Raw genomic sequence first — 24,151 nt, forward strand, 5'->3', positions numbered from 1 at the left:
TCTAAAACTAGGTTGAATTTGTCACGCCCCACCCCTTATTGTGACCGTAGAGAAATATGGAGGCACGCAGCAGCCGCATACTTGCTGGGGGAAGAGGTATTTGGCTGTTAACACTTTTGTAACCATTTGTAAATTCTTTTTACTGTTTATACATACTTTTCAAACTGCCTTTGTTTTATAATCGATGGAAGGGTTGTATATGAATGATCAAAGCTTTTCCCCATTGTGTCTTCGAAGAAATACAATGTCAATTCTTGTAAAATAATATAGTGTGCTAGATTTATGTAATTAAAGGAACAACAAAAACGGCCTAAACTCGTGGTAAAGTATTGTGTGGGCGTGTGCATGTGTACAGTTGTTAATGTGTAAAATATTTTCTATAAATAAATTTGATATTTTGCAGAAGGGTGTGGCTCCTGTATTAACCAAATTAGACTTAGCCAGATAGAGGTAAACGTGGTTTAACCAGGGACACCAGAGAACACAGAAGTGCGATTGGTTTGCCATGGCCAAAATCTCAGTTTACACCCTCTATGAAGCAAGGTTCAGTTTTATCCTACTTCCTACATGTGAATCCAGTCGTTATATCAAGGATTTAAAGTACCTGTTAAGTTTGCGAGCTACAATGGTTGAAAAAAGTACACCTTTGAATCATTATTTTCCCCTTAAGAGTACAACTTTCCTTAAAGGAACAAAACTTTTTGCCAACAGTGAACATACGCCATTATTAATACCTAAAGAGAATCACTGCTTATTTTCCAGCATCTTAAAGGACAAAGGACATACTCAGAGGTTGTGTATTCTGATAAATCTAGACTCTTCCAGGTTATATTTGCAAGGAAAGGGCGTCCAGCGAGGCAGCTGTTCTGGTAACCGAGAAGCCAGCCTGCCTACTTTGCTCACTTCTCGTTCCCTGAGCTGAGCACCTTACTACCCTTTGAAAAACAGATTCCAACACACACACTTTACTGAAATTATAATCAAATTTTATTCTTAACAGCCAGCCTCTGCTGGTTAAACCACTATTTTGGCAACAAAACATTAACATGCTCCAGTAAAATTTGATCTGGATGATAATCTTAACCAAATAATAGAGGCAATAATAATAATAATAACCTCGACATAGTATCACCAGTAAATGGAATTGCCTAATGCAACAGCACCAGAATCTACTCTTTGAGTTTTAAGGCACTTCTTTGGGTTTTTTTTGTTTTGTTTTGTTTTTTTACAAAAAATCTCCTTCTGGTCCAAATTCTCCTTCCCATCCGTTACACCACCTCCTCTTCCAGACTCACAGATAATACAGATTCTCTGAGAGGATTAAGTTCGGCTCTCTGTGGATACTTTGACCCACGAGGAAAGCTAGCTTATGAGCATACTGGCACGGGGCAGGCACTCTAATGACTCCCTGCGGAGAAAGGGATAGACACAAAACAGGCCATGAGGATCATTTTTAAGGAAGCAGCCATATTCACAGTATAGCTCATGTAGCCACAGAAGCTATACACTGGGGAAGATCAGGGAAAAACAACAACCTAAGTCTATATATTAAAAATATATGATAGGTAGGTAGGTAGGGGCTCATCAGACACTACTTTTGAACTTGATAGCAAGCATTCATCTACAGAAACAGTGTGTGTGTAGATAGGTACATTCACAGTATTACATTCCTGAGCTGCATCGCTTAATAAATATGCAACCACTCTGGTGGTCCTGTCATCAAATGTCTGTGTTAGTTTATTAATTTAGTCCAAGTTATAGATTTTTAAGGCATTTTCTAGCAGGCTTAAAGCACTACTGTATTAATTTTGCTTTTTTTTAATTATTATTTCCTTCCATCTTAACTTGCTAATTCAGGTAAAGAAAACCCACTTCCCATCCAGGTCCCATATTCAACATTTTTGGAGCAAAGTAGGACTGGAATTAGAAATGGGAGGTTTCTTCTCTTGAGTGTTGAGGATAAGCAGCCTACAGCTTAATCGGTGTATGCTCTAAGCAATCACGAACAATGGACGGTCCACTAAGATTACCTACCGGCCAATTGTAATACATGTGGCACAGCTTGTACGTTAGCCGCTGCATGTGGTCAGGCTTCAGCGCACTGCTGTCATAGATTACGTTGTAATGTGTGGGTGAAACTGTGCCACTTCTCACCGACTGACTCACAATGAAGAAGTCGTACCTAGAGGAGAACCGGACCAAAACGGTCTGTCAGGCTCACACAACTTCAACCTCTTGCCGGTCACAAATTCCATCCAGGGAATGGTCTTAGAGCCGCCTACTCTGTGCTTAAGACAGGTCCCTTCAGTACCTAATTGGGTGTGTGGGGGTGTGTGTGTGTCTACAGATAGTTTGTAAGGTAATACCTCCCATTATTTTAAATTGCTCGGGGAACAGGTGTAAACATTTGGCTCCCACCGGGCTTCGCTCCTCTGAGCTTGTTCACGTGGCTTTGTCACAGTTCCAGCCTCGTCCCCTTCCTTTCTACACCTTGGGTCTCACAAGGAAGGAGGAGGCAAGAAACCCATTTCCTTCCCCTTTTGCTCAGCCTGATCTCACACCAACTCTATAGCTTCCAACTGAACCCTGTGTAGAAGAGTACTTGGCCTTGAAGGTATTCCACAGCTGTTCGATGAACATCAGCTTAACCCTGGAAGGGAGGAAGGAGTGAAGGAAAAAACTCAAGGCTGCCCTGTCTTGAGGCTGTTTGGCTGCAACGGTATGTGGGAAAGGCCTTGGGAGACTGGGCAGAGAGACGCCGCCGAGGGAACCATCACGTAAGAGACAGCATAGCCCACAGCTGCATGGTGGGCGGGGCAAGAGGCTCAGGAGAGACCCTCCCTAGTTTCTTGGGCTGTAAAGGAGATGGTGGGAGAATGGTACTTTCAGACTTGCAAGATTCTGTCAATGTAGCTTTACAATAAAGTAGAATTAGCTCATTTGGTCATGATTCCTGTCTGGTCTACCTGGGAAGGCTGACATTGGTATAAATGTGGGAAGAAAGAATCAAGATTCTTTTGAAATGGAGTTCCAGTCAGGTTTGAAGAAGGTAAAATATGCAGTCAAGAACCTTCATCTCATACCCCTCCTCCCCCAAGGAGAACCCCACAGAATAGAACTTTCTCAATTTCCCGACTTCATGCATCGGTCTATTTTTTCCCTTGAAGCAGCTGTTTACTTACCACTCTGGTCTGGTAACTTCTACATCAATCACTGTGCCAGGGGGTGGATTGTCCAGTCTTCCATCAATTTGGGCAAAAAATCTGTTGTTCACACGCTTCTTTACCACTATCACCGTTAGTTTGGGGCTTGGGAAGATCACACAGGAAAGATTAGTTGGCTTAAAGAGCCCAAAGTTTCTCAAGACATAGAAATTAAACTTGACATCCATTCCTTTTGATCGATCATCCCCTGCTATTCTTGGAAGATTAAAACGTGCAACGATTCAGAGGAAACCTGCCCATGCAAACAAACCAAATACAGAATCGTAACCAGCTGAATCAGTATCAGCAACTTTTGGGGCCTGAAAAGATTTATAGTGCAGAAAGTTTTACATGCGGTCTCTGTGTCATTTCCCTTTCTTTTACTGTGTGTGTTCTTTGGCTGTCCTTCATGTTGCTAGCCACCCAGAGTCACTGGTGAGTGGGCAGCCCTGCAAAGCGAATAAAACCAGCTTTATGCGAATTCTTCGGGTGCAGCCACCTGTGCTGTGCTGCATTATATTCTGAACGGCCGGTCTCCTGCAACTCCTGCAAGGAAATCGCCGTATTTATTCTAGAATTCCTCTCACTTCAGGGAACAAGAGCTGGACAAAATTACAAAGCACCTTGCAGGGTTGAAGCAAAGCATGCATTGGAATAAGGCGGCCTACCCCATCGACCCTTTTTCTCCCAGTCAACTGTGCCAGGCATCCGACTCACCTATAGTCTTTCCCAACTGTTTTCAAACACTCCAAAAACTGTGGGACTTCATAGCTCACCAAGGTTTTTAGCTGGCCATCGCCCACACCGTCCCGGTACACAATGATACGAGAAGGCATGTGGTTGTTGTAGGTATACCAAGTCCTTAGGGCCCCTAAGGAAAGACAGACAATTGGCAAGCATTAAACCAGATCCCCTACTCAAAGGCGGCGCTTGCTCCGCGTCACCCCCTGCTGCCCCAAAAGAAACCGGCTTTTTTATGAGGACTATTACACTTCAAACGTAGTGCCGTAGTTTTAGATGCGTAAAACTCTTGAGTACTGGCACTCTGTCACAGCTATTCTACCTTGTAAGCAAACTTTGAGTCCATCCACAAGTTCCTGTCCGCGATCTTGAAGCACACAGCGTGAATACCAGCTGTCAAGGGAAGGAGGAAAAGGCTCAGATCTCCAGTGACTTCCTTCCAGGCTGCCAGTGACAATAACGGATACCACCTCCGCCCCCCCCCAATGGCAGCAGAGCATTTGTGAGCATCACATGCAACTTTTCCTAAAGGGAGATCTGCAGCCCTTGAAAGTGCCTAACCATCTTACCGGGTCATGCCCTGATTCAAGCTAGCGACAAATCCTGCAATCGATCGCCGCCCAGCAATGGTGTCATGGTAACAGTCGATTCCCACAATCATGAGTTGTCTCAGCTGGAACGTCGGAGAAAGAGAAAGCAAGCTACTGGTAACCAAACACGGACTGCGCAGAGCGTCCGTGTGTTCACAAACGTACCCTTGCAAACGCTACGTGGAAGCTAAGCATCCTCAATCTTCAATGGTCAAACAGTCTGAAAGCTACCGAGCTGGGGTATGCGATCCTTATAACCCGCCTAAAAGACTGGCTTGTTCCTTGTGTAGGCTGCAATGATTATCACCTGACTGCCCTTCAACATCTCCTTTTTTTCTACCACTCTGGCCTTGTCCTCACTTTAAATTCTTCTTTATCCCCATCAGTCATAGTTCTTGAGGATGCCACTCCAAACAGCATCCTAATTAGGAAAGGGACACCTATAAATAACCTGACCTCGACACCCCCGCTATGACCCTCTCAATGCCGTATCTTGCGTGGAAACTTCAGTTTGCTTTCCTCGTTGGGTTGCGTCCATGTGCCCACCTTCCCATAAAGCGCCACCTGATCTTTATCTCCACCATCTTTCTACCAGCAATGATCACCTCAAGGGTTCCCGCTCACCACCTACTTCTCTCCAGCGGGAATGGGAAACACAAAGGGCCATTTATAAGCATTAGCCCAAAGACCCCATTCAACGTTTCGTCCTTTGAACTCCTTGGAAAGGACACTTCATTAAAGGATGATTAAAGGAAAATGTCCCTTCCAAGGGTTTCATAGGACAAAACCCTGAAACCACCCTTTCTTTTTCCCATTCTTGACACCAGTCAAACAAAGCAAACTGCGGCAAGTCTGCTAAAGGCAGTTAAGGCAGCCAGATGATATTGACAGTGAACTGGGGCAAAGAACAAGGCATCACAACACAAGGTGAGTCACATTCAATGTTTATGTGGGTTTCTTGCATGGCTGCTAAGCGAAACACCCCTTAAAACGTCCTGGAAGAAAAAGCTACTTACTGGGATTTCAACACTCCAGAGCTCGCCCCCCATCTTACAGTTCATCTGTAAGGCAATTTTCGTGGCTATGGCCATCAAGGTTTGAGGCTTGCTCAATGTGCGCGCAAGGACACACTGGCTTGGAGTGGGACAGTCAGTACACAAGTATTTCTTGATTGCGTCGTATTTGTCTTTACGGTTACTGGACAGGAGACAGACCACCTTAAGGAAAGACATTCAGTACATCCCGGTTACTACTGAAAACCTTGTGAGTCTCTGTTCTAGCTTGTTTTGGGAATTATGCTTCTAGTTACACTCCCTGAGCTCCAACAGTGAATCCAGCATCATCTGTCACCTGCTTTTGCATCTGGCATGAGGAAAAGTAAGCCTGGGGCACACTTGAACCAGACAACCCTTCAAGTCCTACGTTCCTATCCTTCCAAAGACACTCGAGGACAATTTAGGTGCCCCGGTTTGAGACCGTTATGCTATTAGCATTTTAGTAAAAACCAAAAGTTTTGTGTGTCTGTGTGTGGGGGGGGTATTTCCTGAGCTGGATCGTAAGCCTTCTGGAGGACCCAGATCTCACCACTGCCCTCCCATTTTCCAACCATCTTTGCACACGACCTTTGAGCCATACAGACCACATTCAATCCTGATCCTGAACATCATTTGGTAAGAAGAGTGGAAGCTGGCGGGTTTCCTGTCCCGTTTACTCTCGATAGCAAAGCTCCAGAGAGTTTTTAACCCCCTGCCAAAGGAGCTCGCTGGGTTTAAACCAGAGCAACGTCAGGGTCCGCCGCATCCTGTACTCAGTTAGGGAGTTCCAGCAGGGACCAGGGAAACCGTGATCACGTCACAGTTCATCGAATCACACTGCCCATACCATCTGGGTATCGGAGACGATCTTCTGCTTCAAGGTTCTCAAGTACGCCTCTGTTCTGTCCTCGACTTCAACCCTACAAAGGAAAGCCACCTCTTTACCACTAACTGTATAAACCAGGGTTTCTCAACCTTGGCAACTTTGAGATGGGTGGACTTCAGCTCCCAGAATTCCCCAGCCAGCCATGCTGTCCACCCATCTCAAAGTCGCCATGGTTGAAAAACAATGGTATAAACAGCGCCTATCAATGCCATATATTCTGCTGAATACGTTCCTTTTTGTTTTATATATATATATATATATATATGTGTGTGTGTGTGTGTGTGCGCGCGCTAACTTGGCTGTCACAAACCCCATCTCCAAAATACGGCATTCCTTTTAAAGAACCAGCTTTGGCTGGGAATTTCCAGATGGGAAGAATCACCGTTCAAATGGGCAACCTAAAATTCAGAAGCACCTCCACTGATTCTGGAAAAGAACAGGGACCCAACATAGGACTTACATTATGGCTTTGTTCATTCTTATGCCCATCGCTGGTGTGACTTTGAAAAGATTTTGGACCAAGGCGTTGGCAGCATCGTAATTCCGGCGAGTGTATATCAGCAGCCAGTTATCTAATGGCTTTACGCTGGTAAGAGGCGTTCCCCTCGTTTCTTTGGACCAATCTGCGAGGTGCGGATTGTAGTCAAACTGAAAGGAAGCATTCTGAATTCAGTGTCTTAGAAGCTCATCAACCAATCTGCAGAGTGTCTCTTTGAGTGCCATTTATTTATTTATTTATTTTATTGGTCAAGAATAACCTGCTCGGATTTTCGGTTTGTTCGAACACCCTTGATGAATGAAACCTACCACTTTCCCTCCCTGATGGATCTTTTCGGATTGGACCACTCTCCCCGAAAAGGAAAGCAAGTTAGGTTCAAAGCTTAGTCCCCAATCTCGTAGCTCTTTCTGAACGCTGTCATCTCTGCAAGAAACCACAGCCGGTAGATGATGGTTTATAAAAGTTACTCATACAGACGCTTGCTTATGCCCACCTTTTCCCATCTGACCCCCCTCCCTTTCAGCATCTCAGGAAAAAAAAGAAAGAAAAAGTTTCAGGAACATACTTATTAATGTAACTGATGAGCTGTCCAACTTCACGCATTCTTTGTTCTGGCGCAAGCCTCGTGTGAACAGACAAATCTTTCATTACATTAAAATCGCTTCGCATCTTATCAGTCAGGCCTACAAAGAGGAAAAGGCACAATGCCGGGCAGGGGGGTGGGAATATAGTATCAATTTCTGTCACCAGCACCCAGACCCACTTCGTTTATCACCCAACGGCTACACGCAAAGGGCAGAATTAATATACAAGTTAAAACACCTCCCACCTTAAGGAAGGGCCCCTCCTTACATTCCCAAGGCAGTAGCAGATGGAGATTTAATAATCATTTTGGCTATATAACTGTCAGTGTCATCCTAGGTAAAAAGAAACTGCCTCATTTCCAGATGGCTACAGAAATACCTACTAGCGGAGAAGAAAGGCAATTTTTAAACAGTCATACCTGTAAGATAGCAGAGTTCAGGGATAAGTATCACCGGTCCTGTCAAGACACCTCCTGGGCCTCTCTTCTTCTTCGGCTGACTAATCAAAACGGGCTGATTCAAGTCGCTGATCTCTTGGTTGTATTGCTGTTTTAAAGCAGAGGCATTGCTTGACACAAAGAATGGAGAAAGATGCTTCCTTTTGCACATCTTACTTAACCCCCCGGGCAGAAGCAGCTTAATGCGACCCAAATGCCATTTTGTAAATCCTAAGGAAAATGGCTTTGGGAAAGGAAGGTCAACTTGGTTTCTTCCATACCCAGTCAATCAAGGTCACTTCCCCCCTTTCTAGCACCCCGCTGCATTTAGATCACATGGCAGGAATCTTTTTTGGGGGGGGGGGCCTGGGGAGCAACTACTTTTTAAAGGACTATTTTGGGGCCCAGGCCTTAGCCTTGCAATTAAATTGCACCAGTTGTGCAACCATACAGGAAGAATCTCCAAAAACGGGGACCCCAGCAAGTTTGCAGAACCATCAAACACACAGAGTCCCTTCCCGGAGAGAGGCCGTTTTGAATCACAAATACCAATGTGCCAATCAACGCCTAAAGCTTATCAAAACCTAGTCTTATCACTGCATTATGGATCTGGCCCACTTTAGGGGGAAAAAAACAAGGGGAAAGCACTTTGCGCTCCCACCCAAGCTTCAGCCCCCATTTCGTACCATCTTGTAGTAGTCCACAAAGCTGATCTGAGTTCCGTCAGCCTTTCTGAAGACGTCTTGCGGGTTGGAATCCCAACTGATGTCGTCCACCCGGTATGTTTTGTTGTTGTAGCTGGGCAAACGTTGAAACGCTTTGTTAATCCTAATTTTTTTATGACTCTGCCAAACCACTCCTGACCACCCGCACAATGCGGTGTGAGAAAAACACCCCTGGGCTTGAGAAGCGAAAAACATGCTAATTTTGGAGCGAAGGAGGAGACCACCCACTACGCAGACTGTCTCCACCGATGGACAATCGCTATAGAAAGGCCCAAGAAACATTCAAGTCCACGTGTTTTCTTCATGTCCAAAGTGTCTAACAGCAGGGACAGCTATGGGCTCGGACACTTGGTGTGTTCTGTCCAAACCCCAGACCACGTTCTGCATCGGCATTATTAAAACCCTGTTAATAGGCCTTGATGGCACTAAATCTTAATTCAGAGAAGCAAAGGGAGCGGTACAACTTGTAGTCCCTTAAAAAAAAAGAAATCCTTTCTGGATTTCTGGTCGGGACATGGCAGACTGAACAGCTGTGCTTGCAGGCTCAGCAGGCAAAACTGATAACACAGGTTTTTTTAGGCTCAGGCAGGTTTTTCCTGAAGCCCAGGAGTGTTTTACTTCTGTAGCTTTTACCTCTGTTTGAAACTTAATAAAATTCTTGTATTAAAAAAAAATCCTTTCTCAGATTTCAGGCCAAACACGAAATGTTTTAGTGCATCACACCGTATCAACGGGTCTTGCTTAAAAATTGGCACACTTGTAGGACAGAAAAATCTGTTCCTATCGTAAAAGGAACAAACCATCTAAATGTCTTCTTCAGTGAAGTCCCACCAATCACTCTGTCAGAAGGAACTCCAGCCCACCAAGAGAGACAAAAAGCCCGTTCTTTAGAGAAGGATAAACACGTTTTCAGCGTTCTGTCAATATATATGCCTTTTGTCTATGTTTTAAGGGAGGAACAACTACGATGGTTCTGTGGTAGTGATTGCTGTAACCAAAACAACGGAAATGTGCAAACGGAGGCTTGAACTTAGCGCAGCGGGGGCCTTCTTCCCCCAGCCCCAAACCAGCAATACCCAAATAATAAGAGAAAGCAAAAGCTTTTGAGCGGCACCGTTAAAATCAACTAGCTGTTAAGGGAGCTCACCGGGTAAGGACAATCAGACCGATGAGCTCTTTCATGCAGACTTCCTGGAACTGCTGTTCCCCGACTTGTCCGTACATGGTGTACATAAAATCCAGAACGGTCTCGCTTCTGAGAACCTTGTGGGTCACGTCCGTGCACAGCATGATGCTCGTCTCGTACTGCAGAATGGAAGTGGTAAAGCCGGGCCAAATCATCAGCCTGTCGGACAGAAGGCAAGAAATTCACAGCAGTCTCTCAACAGGCCACCTGCTCTTTTGAGCCCTATCCCGAGCAAGCAGCTTTTCCTCTGACACCACAAGCAACTTCTGCAGCAATCTGCAACTCAAATGCAGAAATCCAGTTTATGATTTTAGCAGCTGGCTTTCAGAACCAATCTCCACGGCTCAGCCTTATCGGCCTAAAAGTAATTATTTAAAACAGCCTTTCTCAACCTTCTGACCCTGGAGAAACCCTTGAAATATTTTCCAGGCCTGGAGGAGCCCCTGCACATTCAGGCCCAAATACAGGCCAGAATCTACAAAATTATTATATTCACTTCAGGGGTAGGCCTGCATCCACGCATTTACGGTGTTCTTAAACTAAAAAATAATGAAACCTACCTCTTTAATGTGAAGTTTCCCAAATTTGAAATAACCTTTTGAATAAATTGTAATCTCCCAGGGAACCTCTAGTTAACCCTGGTGGAGAAACCCTGATTTAAAGTCACAGAAAGGAAAATCAGCTCACTCAGGTTTCTAATCCCAGATCTTTAAATCCAAAAATACTGCAGGCCCCAGAATAAATACCTAAGGCAGAAATGCACACTAATCTTCGCTGGGAGAGGCAGATCAGATTCTAGAAGTCTCCCAAGAAAAGTTGATTAGAAAGAATATTGTGGAAATACACTCCCCTAGACGTCTATTCTATTTATTGATTTACTGACAGTACAGGTAGTCCTCGCTTAACAACCACAATTGGTTGGCTGGGAAGGACGAAAATGGCAATCACGTGACCACAGGAAGCTGCAACGGTCATAAATGCAAACCAGGTGCCAAGTGTCCAAATCATGACCACGGGGACACTATGACGGTCGCAAGCCGGTTTTTCCAGCACCATCGTAAGTCTGAACCATCACCAAACAGGTTAAGCGAGGACACCTGTATTTATGTACTGTCAACTCCACAAAGGAAAGCGAAGATGCAATTCCCCGCGTACATAAGTAAAAAGGCACTTTTGTTCCATATAGGAAGGAGACTGGGCTATGCCGATGCTGTATCCAAAACACATTTCCATCTGAAATCAAGGCCACCTTCAAACCAACCTGCATCTTTGTTTGGGTCCATCTATATCTATATTACACAATACGACACCATAGGGCTAATGTAAATATCTGCTTGTAGAACGAAGAAGGAAAAAGGTATGGCTGTACAACATAAAAGTTTCAGAGTTTGGGGAACAGCTGCTAGTGTGCACTGAGCCATTGTTACAAACAGGTTTTGTTACCTGTGCTTAGGGATACTGATCGGGTCACTTGGGTTGTAATAATTTCGTCCAATCTGCTGTAAGTTCATTATTTTCAACAATCTGAAAAAAAGCAGAACTGAAAAGTAAGCTTATACACAGGGCTCCTTATACAGAGCAGGAAAAAAAAAATCTGATTTTGGCAAGGGATGTTTTTTTTTTTCTTTCCCCCCTCCACAAGGCTTTTCTGAAGTCCCTTTGGGGAAGAACATCATCGATCGGGGTAAATAGCATTATGATTTCAGTCTTCCTGGATAATGGGAGGCAGTAATTCACCTGTTGGGTGAGAAGTCACACCCAACTTGAGCTAATCTGCTTGCTCCAGGTGATTGGCCAGCAAACTCTATGCACTTCATGAAGGCCTTCCCATCAACAAGGATGCCAGAAGACAGCAGCAGCGGAAAAAGTGTCAAACTAGAAAAGTTTGTCTGAGCCAAGGTGTACCTGTCTGAAACAACTCTGAGCTCTTCCCTCCCCCTCAAGAAAGTGAAGAGAGAAAAAACCCAAAGTGTCTCCAGACCCTTCCTCATGTTAACGAATTCTACAAAGTTAGGAGCAACTGTCTGGTTGTTCAGCAAGAAATTTAAGGGATTGGATTCCTAATGCATTACAAGTCTTTTAAAGAAAGGCCTGGCTCTCTTGCCCAGGTAACCCAGCAATCTCAGCGCTCCAAAATCATCAAATGCTTCTATAGCAAAGGCTAACCTTTTAAAAATAATGTTGTAAAACTGCAGGCAAGTTGGTGAAGTTGTTGGAAGCTCGTTGGTTAATGTGATGGTAATCTTCACAATCTCTCCTTGCCGTGTCTGGCTGACCACCTCTGTAACCTAAGAGAATCACTGATAAGTTATTTTTATGCTGGGATGAAGTGCCTCCAAGATTTGCCCAATTTTAAACTCCAGAAGCCTTAAGAGAACTGACTAGAATAAAGACATGGACAAGGAGACCTCATAACTTCTAACTGCTTCAGCCAACTGCAATGCCTACCTTTGACCTCGAAGTCTTCTTTCAGAAGACTTGACTTTCATTATTCTAAATTGCCACAGCCAACAGAGGGTTTTTCTGAACTATTCAGAGTAGGACAGAATACCAGTGATTCTTGTGCCAACCGTACCTTATTTTCCAGCTTCTTCGGTAAAAACAAAATGGTGCCATCAAAAGCATGTGTCCTGCCAATTAAATCCTCGTGTTGGAACAGCAAGGCTGCACGAAGACGTCGGGCTTCCATCTGTGGGTTGTAGTCAATGTGGTACTGGTACAAAGCCCACTGCGGGCGAGAAGTCAGCCGAAAGTAGTTGGCACTTAATTTTATTAAAGTCCCTGACACACCTGTGGAAAGGTATCCATCACTGTCAGTCGTTTCTTAGCAAGATGAAGCATTGTCGACAGCTCTGCCATCAACTGGTAACATTCATCGGACCAACAACTAACAATAAGAGTGCTGGGACGACAACTGCTAAGTGCAGGAGACCTGCCTTTCTTCACGGAAGATTAACCCACTCTTGGATGTTGCTACAACTGAAGGGACTGGAAGGGTGTTTCTCCCCAAATAAATTGCCTCAAAGATGACAGAAAAGGCACTCAAGAAAAACTTGAGAAGTTTTCTTAAGAATCACGGGCAGTACCTGTTTTGGATTCTCTAACATGTTCCATCAACTGACGGGTGTTGACACCAAGGTCATGGTACTCTCTGCGGTGCCCACCTCTTTCTCCCAAAGTCATTTCTTGAAAGCCAGCGGAAATATGAAGTTCTGCAAAGTAGAGGAGAAAAATCACTCGTAATCTGCATTTCTTCATAGTTGATGATGGAGGTGGATTACCTGCAGTCTTCAGATGTCCCTGAATGGTATCGGCCAAGCGGGCTGCAGATGCTGGGACCTGCTGCTGAAGATGATCTAAAGTTGCCCACTGGGGATCACACAGAAGCAAGACACCCTAACCAACTGGATTATAAGACTTGCCTCTTAGCAGCCCAGAGAGGAAGTACCACCTCAGTTCCATGGTTAGGCAGGTCAGTTCCTACAGCCGGTATTTATAGCAAGGCATTAATGAAGGGATAAGCAAATTATTTATAAGATTAGCAATCACTGTCAGGAAATGAATGCTTACCCTACCAGATTAGGGTGCTTGTCTTTTAAATTATGCTAAGACTGCAGTATGAATACAGGTAGTCCTCGACTTACGACCACAACCGGGACCAGAACTTCCATCGCTAAGTGAGGTGGTCTTAAGTGAGTCACACCTGATTTTACAACCTCTTTGCCGTGGTTGTTAAGTGAATCACATGGTCGTTAAGTGAACCCAGCTCCCCCCACTGACTTTGCTTGTCGGAAGGTCACAAATGGCAATCATGTGACCTGGCTGTAAGTGCGAGGACTGATTACAAGCCACTTTTTCCAGCATTGTAACTTTGAACGGTCACTAAACAAATGGCCGTAAGTCAAGGACTACCTCTACGCACATCACCCAGTGTGCCAGCATTCAACCCAAGTAAAGGCAGCAGGTAAAAGATACAGCAGAACCACCACAGTATTTCTCCTTCAGAAATACATGTTCTTGCACGGCGTGGCTCCAAGAACATGCATTTTAGCCACGGTCCTACCTTGTGATCTGGGGTCAATAGGTCCCCTTCTTTGTCGGCCACGCCCAACCCTGTCCCCTTCTCCTGGTAGCTCTGCCTGAGGCAGCTGGGGCTTCGCTTGGCCATACAGAGGGAGTGGAACCTAGAGGAGGCGATGCTGGTTTAAAAGGGGATGCTTGGTGGTAAAAGACAAGCCGCGTTATGGCAAACATCACAGACCAAAGAGGAAACGTGCAGCCCTCAAAACCCAGAACTACAATTCCCATCATCTACCTCCACTGGCCAGGCTAAACGTATATATAATATATAATACATAGTTGTACGTATAACATATGATACATGTAATACAACGCATAATAGGATACATAATATGCTATACGATATATTATATATATATATACATATATATACATAAATATATGTTTGTTTGTTTAAATTTATTGGCCACCCAAGTTTAAGGGCACTGCATAACTGCAGTTTTCATCCAACCACTCACAAACATGCCTACATTTTTTAAAATAATCAACGTCAAAGCAGAAAGTTTTTTAAACTTACGGGGGCTGCACCCACTGTAGGAATAGTTGTGTCCTGGCCCCTCGCTCGCCCCCTCGCTCGAGCTCTTGCTCGCCCAGACATTGCCTCACGGGAACAAGCTGTAACTGCAGACCAAGCCAGTATTGTAGTTTCATTCCTCCACATTTCCAGAGATAAGAAACACAGCTTGCTTTCAGTTAAGCCCATTTCCAGTACATCTTTTCTGGCAATTCGATTAATGCACAAGGGGGATCCTTCCCCGTGTTTAGAAAATGCTAAGACGACCCCGAGGAAGGAGGAGGTTGAACTACGCACTGCCCCTTACAAATCCTTGGCAAGCCAGGATTTGAGGCACATCCTGGCTTATGGCTCCCATGCTGAGACCGCAAACCCCAACGAACCCCGCAGGACTTCAAAAGTGGCCTTGCAAGATCCCAAGTAGGATTTTTGCAAGCTAAAATTCGGGGGGGGGGGTTTAAAGCTGAAAACCTCGAGGAGGAACCCCATTCCTCAAACCAGAATTAATCTACAGCATACATTACAATCAGGAGCGAGCAGACCTGGGGCCATAAATCCAGACACTCGTAACGGGCAGCAATAAATACTAAACGCTCCCCCAGTTTAATGGCGATTTGCAGCTCTGCATTCCTGGGACGGCTATTCTAGCATGGATTACGCACAAACACCCAAAAACAGAATGCTGGACTACAGCCTCTTCCAACCAAACAATCCTCCCTCGTTTTGGACTACAACTCCCCTCATCCCCAACAACTAGATAGCTCCGGTACGGATGGCTACACCCCATTTTTAAAAAGTGCTTCTCAATTTGTCTTAGTATATACCCCTTGGTATACAATATCACCTCCTTTTCTTATTGCCTCCAGGTAACAATCTTGGTAGGAGAAGACCCATCATTACAAAGTATTTATACTTGTTTAAAGTAATAAACAGACACATTCCTCGCTGAACCGGCCCAGGTAAACAAAGGAAGTTTTCAAAAAGGAAATACACGCAAAATAATAAACAGTATTAACCGCTCAGACCCCAAAAGCAGAACAACAGGCAAACTGTAAGTTACTGATCAGTGGGAATAATTATATTAGTAATTTATAGTATTACTCCCAGTTATTCATAATTAGTGCCCCTTTTTTCCCATCCATTTCATAGCCAGAGGCTGCATCCACACGTCTTAAGGCGATATAATGAGCCTAGCTTGATACATTTAACTGACCCATCAATGAAACACCAAGCCGATCAATTAATTAATGAACGGATTTTATATTTTAGGGTCATTTGCTAAAGTCCTCTGCTCGTTTACTAATCGCTTATTCTTTTTCCGCTTTTCCCCCCTTTTCTGCGGCTGTTTTTAGAAACTAGAAAGTGGACTTGAAAGCACTAGAATAATAAAAATAACAATTTGCAAGAGTGGTTTTTTTTTTTCCCCACTTTTTCTCCCCTCCGTTTTTAAACACACAGGTTGTGTTCATATAATTTCTATTTTTTTTTTCTTTTAGGTCCAACTCACCTCTTAGGGTATTTGATGGGAAGCAAGTCTAGAAACGTTTTAAATATAACCTAATTCGGAGCTCACAGCAACGTTGCTTAATTAGCAAGAACAATTACTGGCATCAATAATAATTAATTTTATTAATCAAATTCTGTCACCCGCCCATCGCCCCTAAAAGAGGGACTCTGGGCGGTTTGCAGTTAAAAGCTAAGAAGAGATTAAAGTACAGTTAAGACAGGGTGCCTTAAATGAAAATATAAATAACATGATAATGATAGAAACCCTTGGCAATTATTAGAAAATAATTAGTACTGCTAGTTAAACAGCAACAAGAAGGGATCGTTCTTGGCAGCAAGAGAAGGAACGACAAGAAAGCTAACTGTAGCAGATTAAAAAAAATAAAATTTAAAACAAGCACTAACACAAAGGAAGGTTTAAAAAAATACAAATAATAATAATAATAATAATAATAATAATAATAATAATTTGCAAGTTTTCAGACGTCCCCTGCTGAAACTCCCAACGAGATACTCCTTATTCGACCCGCCTCCCGCATCAGAGCGAAGCGGAGCAGCGAGGCGCTCTGCACGCGCCCAGAGGCTTTTGGCAAAAGGGAGACACCACCCCTCACTGCGCACGCGCCCCCGCCCGCCTCGCCGGCCCCCGCCCTCCGCGCGGGCTGCTAAGGGGGCGGTGCCACGCCCTAACGGCTCTGAAGGCCGCCTCACCGGGAGGGATCGCTCGCGCCACGTGACACGGCTGGATTTATAGGACCGGCCGCCGCCGCCGCCTTTTGCGCCTTTCGGAGAAAGGCTCCTTCCGCTCGGAGTCCGGCAGCGCCACCGGTCCCCGAAGCCGAGGCAGCCGAAGCGCGTCCGGGAAGGAAAATATCGGGACTATTTTTTTCTCCCCAGGGGCTCCGCCTTCCCGCTCTCGGAGGAAGACGGCGAGCTTCTCTCCCTCGTGCTCTTTGAGACAAAGCGCGCGCGCTGGGCTCCGATTGGCGACGCGGCGTCTCGTGTGCTCCCTCCCCTTTTCCGGACTTACCCGAAGAAGCCCGAAGCGCCTGAGGCTCGGAAGCTTCCGAAGAAGCCCGGAAACTCCCGAAGGGAGTTCCCAAGGCTGTAATGAGCCCCGTGTACGGAATAAATGCAAATCTGGGCGATGCAAACTTAAAACCCATTATTTATTGAAGCACATCTTAGGAACTTGCAGTGATTAAATTGATGTTGTGATTAAATTGTTGTAAGCCGTCCGCATGGCTGAGATGAATTATTATTACCCTCGGAAAAATTATTAATTTTAATAAAATAGCAATTTTAATAATTATTATTTCCTGGATAAATTACCATTAATTTGAATAAATTATCATAATTCTCCGGATAGATTATCACAGATTGTAATAAAGTATCATAAATTCCCCCAGATAAATTATCATTAATTTGAATAATTATTTCCAGGATGCATCACCATAAATTGTAATAAATTATTATAATTCCCCAAACTATCATTAATTAATTATTATTTCCTGGATGAATTATCATAACATATAATAAATTAGTATAATTCCCTGGGTAGATTATCATTGATTTAAAGAGATTATTATAATTTCCTGGAGACATTATCATAAATTGTAATGAATTAGTATAATTCCCCAGGTAAATTGCCATTGGTTTTGATAAATTATTATAATATCTTGGATATATTATCATAAATTGTAATAAGTTATTATAATTCCCTGGATATCTTATCAAAAAGTGTCATATATTATTATAATTTCCTGGATACATTTTCATAAAGTGTAATAAATTATTATTATTCCCCGGGTAAATTATCATTAAGTTTAATAAATTATTATAATGTCCTGAACACGTTATCATTAATGTTAATAACGTCTTATTTCCTGCCTAAAGTACCATTAATTTTAATAAATTATTGTTGTTGCCCTGTTATAAAAGTTGGGTGCTTTAAAAATTGTCCAGAATCGTGCAGACGGCGTGTGACGGCGGCGTCCAGCTTTGCCCTGCGCCTGGTCGCTTTCCGGGTGAGTTTGAGCATTTTTCCCGGAGCACCACAGAAGCTCTTGGCTACTGAATTCCTGGGGGATTCCACTGGATTTCCTACGATTTGGGATTTCCTCGCTTGACCCATCCAGGGGGAAGCCGAGCCCGCTTCGGTACTGAGAGATGCCCTCTTCCAGGCACGCACAGATACACGCGTCTGATAACTTCTGCACGGCCAGACACATCCAGCAGGTGGCAGAAAAACTCCAGGAATCCTTCTTGCAGCCGGAGACGTGGGAAACGGGGATGCTGTGCCGAGGGTGGTCTTCGCTGACCCCGGTTTTGGGGAAGTATCGGTCCTGAAGACGGGCCGCGGTCCACCCATCGTGCGGCGGCCCTGACTCGGCTGAGTCCCTTTGTCCCTTTTATTTCCGAACAAGAAGCCTGGGTGCATTCTCTGGCTTGTGGGCGCTTTGGACCAAACCTCGTTTGTGTCGGAAAAAAAACATCCTAGGAGGAGAACCGGGTTAATCTGTGATAGTTCAAACAGCAATCACAACCAGAAGGAGCCTGGGAGGACCTTCTCCGGTTCACAAATCTGATTAAAAGGCATCGGCTTTGGCGACCGCAGCTCTGCCAGGATGATTCCCTTCCGTTCCTTCTTTTAATGTTTCTGTTCTTCCCCTTCCTCCTTCATTCTCACATCCCACAAAACCAAGGGGTGTCGGTTGGGCTCACTTGTTACCCTGTGAAAGCTAGGAGGTCTGGCTGAGTAGGTTGTGCCCCTCCAAGCAATGTTGGCTTATCATTAAACCATGGTTCAGCAAACAGATGTGGGTCCCCAACCTTGGCCTGTCACTTGCTGGTCAGCAACTCCCTTCAGGGCTTCTCTTTGGCATGTCCCTTTGCAGTTTTATATTTATTTATTTCATTTCATTTCATTTTTAAAATTAAATCTTTAATTTTAACTTTTTAAAAAAACAGCCCCGCAGCCCGCAAAGAATTCCCAGCTTTTTTGCAACCCATCATTTCAAGTCAGGGCCGGGCTCTCACAAACAGCTTTGCCCTTTTTCCATCCGTCTGTCCCCATGTCCAAGATTTGGGGCGATTTTTTTTTTTTGGAGGGGGGAGAAAAACATGTGCAAAGTGTTTCTTGAAAGCCCAACCTGTCAAAAGCCAAGCAGCCTATGGATGGCATAAGATCACCTCTCTTTGATGGCACAATTTCCTGCCTTCTGTATTCCCAGGTGTCATTTTATCCTGTTTATAAACTTTTCAAAGTTTGGAGGGTTTTTTTTAAGCATTTCCCCCGTTTCCTTAACGTTCCTTTCCCTTTGTTTCCAGGTCACTTTTCCCCTCCCTACTCCTTCTTTGCACATTATGGGGAGGAACTTCCTCCAAGTGACAGCTTTGTCCTTTCTGGCAGGCCCCAACTCATCCCCTATTTTGGGCCTGGAGGGGGTGCAAATATGAAAGCAGAGAAGCAGCTGTTTCTTTTCAAGCAGGATACAGGTGACGAATTTATTGATAGTGCTGGATTTCTGCCATATATTCAGTTTGGGGGCTGGTGGATGATCATTTTATCACTGTAATTAACATTTTTTTATAGGAGGCTTTGCCTGCTCTGTGCCCACTTTCAAGAGCTGCCCAGCCGGGGAGAGTATGGATGCTGAAGAGCATTTGTGCAAACGGTTGTGCAAAACCAAGGGAAGCCTTTGTTTGGAAATCTTTGCATTTGAAAACAAAACCTTTGTGTTGATATCTTTATTTCCAGAGTCAAGGGCACAAGGGTTGATTGCAGACAAGCCCTCGCCAGCATTAAGAGAGCCTTTGATGGGTCATCAGAACCCCCCCAGTTTTCAGATCTGATTTATAAGCTGGGTTCTTGTGACTTGTTCCTGGGATGGTGGTGGTGTTCATTTTTAGTCATGGTTTTGCAAAATTTTTTATCAGTAGCCGTTAGAAACTGGCCGGTTCCTCTGTGATGCTCTTAACCAGCCTTTCTCAACTTTTTGATCCTGGAGGAGCACTTGAAATATTTTTCAGGCCTCAGGGAAGGAACCCCTGCCCATTCTGGCTCAAATATAGGCCAGAAGTTGCAAAATTATTCTATTTGTTTCATGGGTGGGCCTGTCCATGGGCATGAACAGTGTCCTTAAACTGAAAATAAAGACTGAAACTTACCTCTTTCATGTGAAGTTGCCCAAATTTGAAACAATTTTTTAAATAAATTGTGATCTCCCGGGGAACCCCTAGTGACCTCTCGTGGAACCCTGGGGTGCCCTGGTGGAGAAGCTGTTAGCTGCTCAGCGTTTTAGGGTTTTCTTGCTATTTGAAAAGTTTTCTTTTAGAAATATTGCCCTGTATGCTGGTCTTTTATGGTGTTTGGTCTTGGACCATCAATCAGTTTTGAGTGTCGTTTTAATCCATGGACCGGACCATGTTCTCTGGGATCTTCTGCATCTCTTTAGACCCCTAAACTAACTCGGCAGGCCAGGATAGTGTAAGATACTAGGCTAAAATATGGTTGGTTGGTTTATGGTTCAAAACATGCAATTGCATCTCTTGGCTGTTAATTTCTCTGCTCTGGATCATGGCCCAAGCATCTTGCTCAGCCTCTGCGAGAGGTGAAAAGAGAATGAAAAGACAGTCATCGTATACGAGATGGGTGGCAGAGAAATTTGACAAAATGAAATGAGATGAAATGAAATACAGGGCAGCCCCGTTGTCAGGATGGGGCCATAATGGTGGGCTTTTAACTCCCACCCAAACATCCAGCCCCCCCGCCTTCTTTGGGATCTTCCCCAGAGACAAAGAAGGAGCATCAAAGGAAGGCAGCTCAGCAGGACCATCTTAAGCCTGAAGTTATAACTTAGGCATGCAGCTCTTTTTTTTTTTTAAAGCGATGTTGGTCTCTGCCTCTCTGCAATGTGTCGCTTCTAGTAATTAAGAATTTGACGCCTGCTGTTTTATCATCTCATTAGCAAAAGGGGGCAGGGAGGGGGAGTGACTTTTATCCTGGTTTGCCAGGGATCCAAGCCTACCCCAAGATGATCAATTCATGAAAGGGAAAGTTAAACTTCAAAACAAACCAAAGCGGCTTGGTTCACAACGCATTGCCTTATGTTTGACTGCTGAATTCCCTTCTCTTCTCTTCCCTTCCCTTCCCTTCCCTTCTTTTCTTTTTTACACATTCCTGAGGAGAAAGTTCAGCTATGGCTCAGTTTGATTCGATTCAGTTCCTTCAGTGAAATGGTCATGGCCCCGTCTGGTTTGTTGTTGCAAAAGTGATTGGCGGGCTGGGATGGAATTGACCTGGGTGGCTGGCTTGGAGGGTTGGCTGAAGATGCTCATCTTCCATGAAAAACAGGACTTTCCTGGATAGACAGACTGCTCCGGCCATGGACCGTTCTCGTAACTGGAATGGAATCTGACAGGGAGTAAGTCAGCTTCCCATAAGCCAACCCATTTAGTTCTCTGGCTGGTAGCAGCTGTCCACTGTGGCAGACGGAAGGTTTCTCAGCCTTCCCAGAAGATGCTGGGGATCAACCTGTGACCTTTTGCAGACAAAATCCAGGTTCTCCCACCGAGGAAGTTCTCCTCCAAGGCCTTTTCATCAGCAGAAAGTAGTAAGCAAGTGCTTCTGAAGAGGTCCTTGAATGGTGATGGTAAGAGAGGAGATCAGAAGCCACACATCCATAAATTAGACTATTACCATCCTTGCTATTAAGTCACTGAAGTTTTCTTTTGCTTTTGTGACTGATACTAGAGAGGTCAACTATTGTGCTGTAATGCAGGTAGTCCCCAACTTATGACCATATGTTTAGTAACCATTCAAAGTTATGACGGTGCTGGAAAAAGTGACTTATGACCTGTCCTCGCACTTAGAACCATTGTGGCGTCTGCACAGTCAAATGATCAAAATTCAGGTGCTTGGCATGTGTTTACAATGGTTGCAGCTCCCAAGGTCACATGATTGCCATTTGCAACCTTCCCAGCCAGCTTCCGACAAGCAAAATCAATGGAGGAACCATGTGATTCACGTAACAACCATGTGATTTGCTTAATGACCAACATAAAAAATTAAGATCAGGTGAGGTCACATGGTGCCTTGCTTAACAACTGCACCACTTAACGACAAATTTTCTGGTCCCTATTTTGGTCATAAGTCGAGGACTGCCTGTAGGACATTTTTTTGCCTGTGGGTCCCTGGTGGCTGACACTTTTGTCTCAATTTTCCACCCAATTCAACCCAACCCAGAACCTGTTGTAAAGACAGAACATAAATTAAAAGGCTTTTCTTTCCTTTCCTAAGAGGGGTCCAAGGAAGAAGCAAAATGGCATGTTTCTTTAAACAAGAAGGAAAAAATCATATCCCCAAGAATTAAAGATGGAACAGTAGTTAGCTTCCAATATGAAGCCATTCAGATTAAGGTTGGATCAGGGAAAAAGTGTTCTCCAAAGATCATCCTTCACAATAGAATGAAGCCATGCTGGGTGCAAACTCTACCTAGGACAGGATCAAAAGTCACATATGGTCCCTGAGACCCCTTCTGGTTGAAGCACTTTCACATTTCCATTCTCAGCTATGTCCTATCAGTGTAAATACCTGGGATCCATCTCCAGAAAGGCTTCATGGAAGAGGAGAAGGGGCAGAAAAAGAAGCTTTTTAAAAACTTCTTTTATCATTATTTTTTCATTCCTCAAAAATCTCAAGGACATCCCTTCGTGGCTCTGTTGATAAGAGATGAGTACTGGGCATCCGGGGCTTTCAGAAAGTATGATTGGAGGAAAGTGGGATAATGCTTAATTTGGCCTTGAAAAGCCAACGGAAGAGCTGAGTGGGACACCCAACAGCCAAGAAATTTAGAGAGGTGGGTATCTCCTGCCCTTTCTTACAACCAGCCACAGCAGATGAAATTCACCCAAACCATCAACTACATGCAAATAAGATCCATTCCTGTATAATAACCAGGTCAGCAAATCCTGTTCTTCTTTGGGTACCGCATGGAGCATCCTTCCCGGACTCCAGGTTTGATCTGAAAGCATCAAGCAAACACAATCAAACGTCCATTGACTTTTGAACTCAGACGTATCCGTCGGGCAACATCCGGACCTTGGCACATTGCCGGTCCCCATTCCAAGCTGTCCTTTTCCAGTTTTCTCTAAGTCCCCAGAGGTTGCTTTGTTAAAGGGGACAAGATACCATACAGAGAAGAGGAGGAGGAGGAGGAGGAGGAGGGGAAGAAACCCCTTATGTAAACTGCAATCTGGTTCGGCGCCAACATATTAACTAATTTCTTTCAGAGCCTTTGAAGTTAGCAGGGGGTTCCCTGGCTTATGGAGCAGAGAAAGAAACGATACTTTAAGTGATTCTTTTTCATCCCGTTAGCTTAATGAAAGATTAATAGCCTTGTTATTTTCTGTTTCTACTTTATTTTCTTTATTTTCTTTTAAAGAGGGGAGGCTTTTTAAGCACTTGCTGAAACCATCACCTCGCTTATAATGATTGCACGGGCCACTGGCTCACTAATTTTTATATAATAGGCTGTTGTTGCGAGGTGTGCTTTCCCATTATTCATCAGCTCCCTTCAGCCTCTCTGGAGCTTGATAGTCAAGCAAGGAGGCTGACTCCCGGGTCATAAATGGTCTGATCTTAGGTGCCCACTAGATGGGAGGAAGGTGGGACCTGCTTTGGTTTCATCTGCAAAGATGGATGACTGTTTGCTTGGAGCTATGAAGGTTTGGGGTGGGGTGGCAGGAGATATCTGCAACTCTTACCTTGGGACCCATGTTGCTGAGAAGCTAAAACATGGCTTCTTCTGTGGTGGCTTTGCTCCCTGTTGGAGTATTCATGGGGTTTCCCCATCCAGTGGTCTTCACTCGAGTTGTCTTGCTGAGATTTATTGGACCCCAAGTCCTTCCTAATCAAATGGCACCGTGGGACATGACATCCCCCTTGACGATCTTTCAAGCAGATCCTGCTAAGATGGCCAACACTTCTCTCTAAATATTGCAGGAAGGGGCTAAAATCTGGCTCTAGACATTGATCGCCTGAGTGGACATGCAGAGTTCCCTAAGTTCACCTACCCTGAAGGCTGTTTTGAAGCCCTGTGGTGGAGAGTCTGGATGGACAATGTGTTTGAGAAGTTCTAGATACGAACTCTATCGTTACCTTGT

The 24,151-nt window shown here is 44.4% G+C and overlaps 1 protein-coding gene across 1 annotated transcript; it reads right to left on the reverse strand.

Moving 5' to 3' along the window:
* Nucleotides 1-1,218: 1,218 nt before the first annotated feature.
* Nucleotides 1,219-23,764, reverse strand: PIWIL1 (piwi like RNA-mediated gene silencing 1). Its single transcript, XM_063315790.1, has 22 exons — nt 23,753-23,764; nt 17,963-18,393; nt 16,743-17,010; nt 13,949-14,069; nt 12,972-13,097; nt 12,461-12,675; nt 12,052-12,173; nt 11,329-11,409; nt 9,847-10,044; nt 8,661-8,772; nt 7,957-8,083; nt 7,519-7,636; nt 7,262-7,376; nt 6,915-7,102; nt 6,416-6,488; nt 5,551-5,751; nt 4,514-4,617; nt 4,267-4,337; nt 3,921-4,074; nt 3,183-3,308; nt 2,035-2,182; nt 1,219-1,408 (listed from the first exon to the last, which is right to left on the reverse strand). The coding sequence occupies exons 1-22, from the start codon at nt 23,762-23,764 to the stop codon at nt 1,292-1,294; spliced, it is 3,228 nt and encodes a 1,075-aa protein (XP_063171860.1). The 3' UTR covers nt 1,219-1,291.
* Between the last annotated feature and the right edge of the window lie 387 nt (nt 23,765-24,151).

The sequence above is a fragment of the Candoia aspera genome, chromosome 15, assembly GCF_035149785.1.
Source record: "Candoia aspera isolate rCanAsp1 chromosome 15, rCanAsp1.hap2, whole genome shotgun sequence".
Taxonomy (NCBI): domain Eukaryota; kingdom Metazoa; phylum Chordata; class Lepidosauria; order Squamata; family Boidae; genus Candoia; species Candoia aspera.

Coding starts and splice junctions, on each gene's coding strand:
- PIWIL1 (XM_063315790.1), bottom strand. Junction 12,174..12,460: donor CGAAGAAGCTGGAAAATAAG/GTACGGTTGGCA, acceptor TGATTCTCTTAG/GTTACAGAGGTGGTCAGCCA. Junction 6,489..6,914: donor AGAATGAACAAAGCCATAAT/GTAAGTCCTATG, acceptor TTTCCTTTGTAG/GGTTGAAGTCGAGGACAGAA.